The 1,808-nt window shown below is 39.2% G+C and overlaps 1 protein-coding gene across 1 annotated transcript; it reads right to left on the bottom strand.

Moving 5' to 3' along the window:
- Positions 1-442: 442 nt before the first annotated feature.
- Positions 443-1,405, bottom strand: LOC127905779 (glycerate dehydrogenase-like). Its single transcript, XM_052455836.1, has 4 exons — positions 1,388-1,405; positions 955-1,038; positions 727-855; positions 443-642 (listed from the first exon to the last, which is right to left on the bottom strand). Exons 1-4 carry the CDS (start codon positions 1,403-1,405, stop codon positions 481-483), a joined length of 393 nt encoding a protein of 130 aa, XP_052311796.1. The 3' UTR covers positions 443-480.
- Between the last annotated feature and the right edge of the window lie 403 nt (positions 1,406-1,808).

Genomic DNA, 1,808 nt, shown 5'->3' with positions numbered 1-1,808 from the left:
CATGCTGGCTGCTCTTTTCCAAGTAACCGGCTGCATGCTCACCGTTAGCTTTTAGGAATTCAGTACCATAAGCTGCAATTACAAAGCATACTGCTATGAGCACAAAGAGGAATTGAGAACTAAATAGTTCTGATAGACTGTCAGAAGCATGCCTGTAACAAACTTCTCTAGGCGTGTGGATTGGTAGAGATCATAGTAAATCAGATTCATTTTGAACCCTTCAACCTGTTATAAAGAAGAAAAACATGTATATAAACATGTGTTCTACGATTTCGCCACCGTTCATTCGTTCCATGTTTCACCAAATGAAATTGCATTATGAACTGGACTGGAACGTCTCCTGCCTTTTGAGTTTCTCTTCAAAAACACATTAATGCTCATATATGTGCAATTTTCCTGTCAACTCTAATCAAATTGACTTGCTAAGCTTGATATGTAAGTCCCCTAGACAATCCAATGACTCAGAAATTCACACAACCACTAGGAAAAATGTTTGGATAAGCAATGGTTAGAGTCGTACAGGTGAGGAAGCCATCCATCATACAAGCCTTCCCTCATGAACTGGTCTGCTTCAACAATTCTTCTAGCAGCAGCTAAAGAAAGTGATGCTGCCAACTCTGCAGTTGTCTCTGTAAGAACTCCCTAACCAAATAACCAAGGAATCAATCTCCATTCATTTTCCCCGTCAAGGATTCAAAACTTGCTCAGAGCATGTATTAAACTTACAGGAGTGTTTCCAACAGCAACACCATACTTGTTAGCAGCACTAACATCGACATTATTATAACCAACAGCCATGTTACTAAAAGCCTTTCCACCTGCCCTGCTTAGTGCTGCGAACAATGTCTCCCCGATCTTATGTCAGCTGAATCACAAAACAGTACAAAAGAACAATTCTTAAACATGTCCACAGCAATTTCCAACATGATCCTACATGAGAAATTAATGAAATACCTGGCCGATTACACCATCACATTTATCACCAATTAGAGCAATAATATCTTCAACAGACAGTATTGTTTTCTTCTGGGTGCATATCTAGTAGACATTAAAACCAATAAAAACAAAAGTCTATCAAATTCACAAAATCATTCAAGAAATCAAAAAAAAAAATTGGTAGGTTGGTTGGTGATTGGGTGTGATTTCTGTGGTGGAATTTTCGGACCTTCTATTTGGTATAAGATAATGGTGACAAGGGTTGCTTTTATCACTTTTGTTCAATGATAGATATAACCCAGATTGTTTGGACAATTCTAGCTTAAAGTTCCATTGATATGGATCCCTCGGAGAATTCTCAACAAGCCATGACAAAAATGAACCTTTCATAGTTCATTTTTGTCTAGAGGCTAGCCCATTGTTTCAACATGAATCATGGGTCGACACCAACCTCAATTGGACTAGGCATAGTTCTGAATTCAGGCTTGAGCCATCATCCCAACTCTCTTCACCACAAGATCCAAATCGAGCCCAAAGAATTTGACTCTTTTTTTTTTCCATTTCTTCTCCGTTGTGAAGAAATGCAAGTCACTGGGCAAATGCATCCCAATTTATAGGACGATCATTGCAGTACGCCCCCCATGAAAAATGGAAAAATCCAGAGCGGACTGGTGGTCCAACCCAATTACTCTGATCAGGTCTCTTTCGTGCGTGTGCCGGGCGCACGCCAAAGCGAGGGAGCCCATGCGCCAGCATGAGCCGCTCTGTCATTGGACTTTGATTGATGTGTTCATTTGGAAGGATATTTACAAGTGCGGTGGGTTTTTTTTTTAATATTTTTTATTTAAAAGTAATTTTTTTTAATTTTTAAT

Source organism: Populus trichocarpa, chromosome 9, assembly GCF_000002775.5.
Source record: "Populus trichocarpa isolate Nisqually-1 chromosome 9, P.trichocarpa_v4.1, whole genome shotgun sequence".
Lineage (NCBI taxonomy): Eukaryota > Viridiplantae > Streptophyta > Magnoliopsida > Malpighiales > Salicaceae > Populus > Populus trichocarpa.
This window is presented reverse-complemented; position numbering and strand designations above follow the sequence as displayed.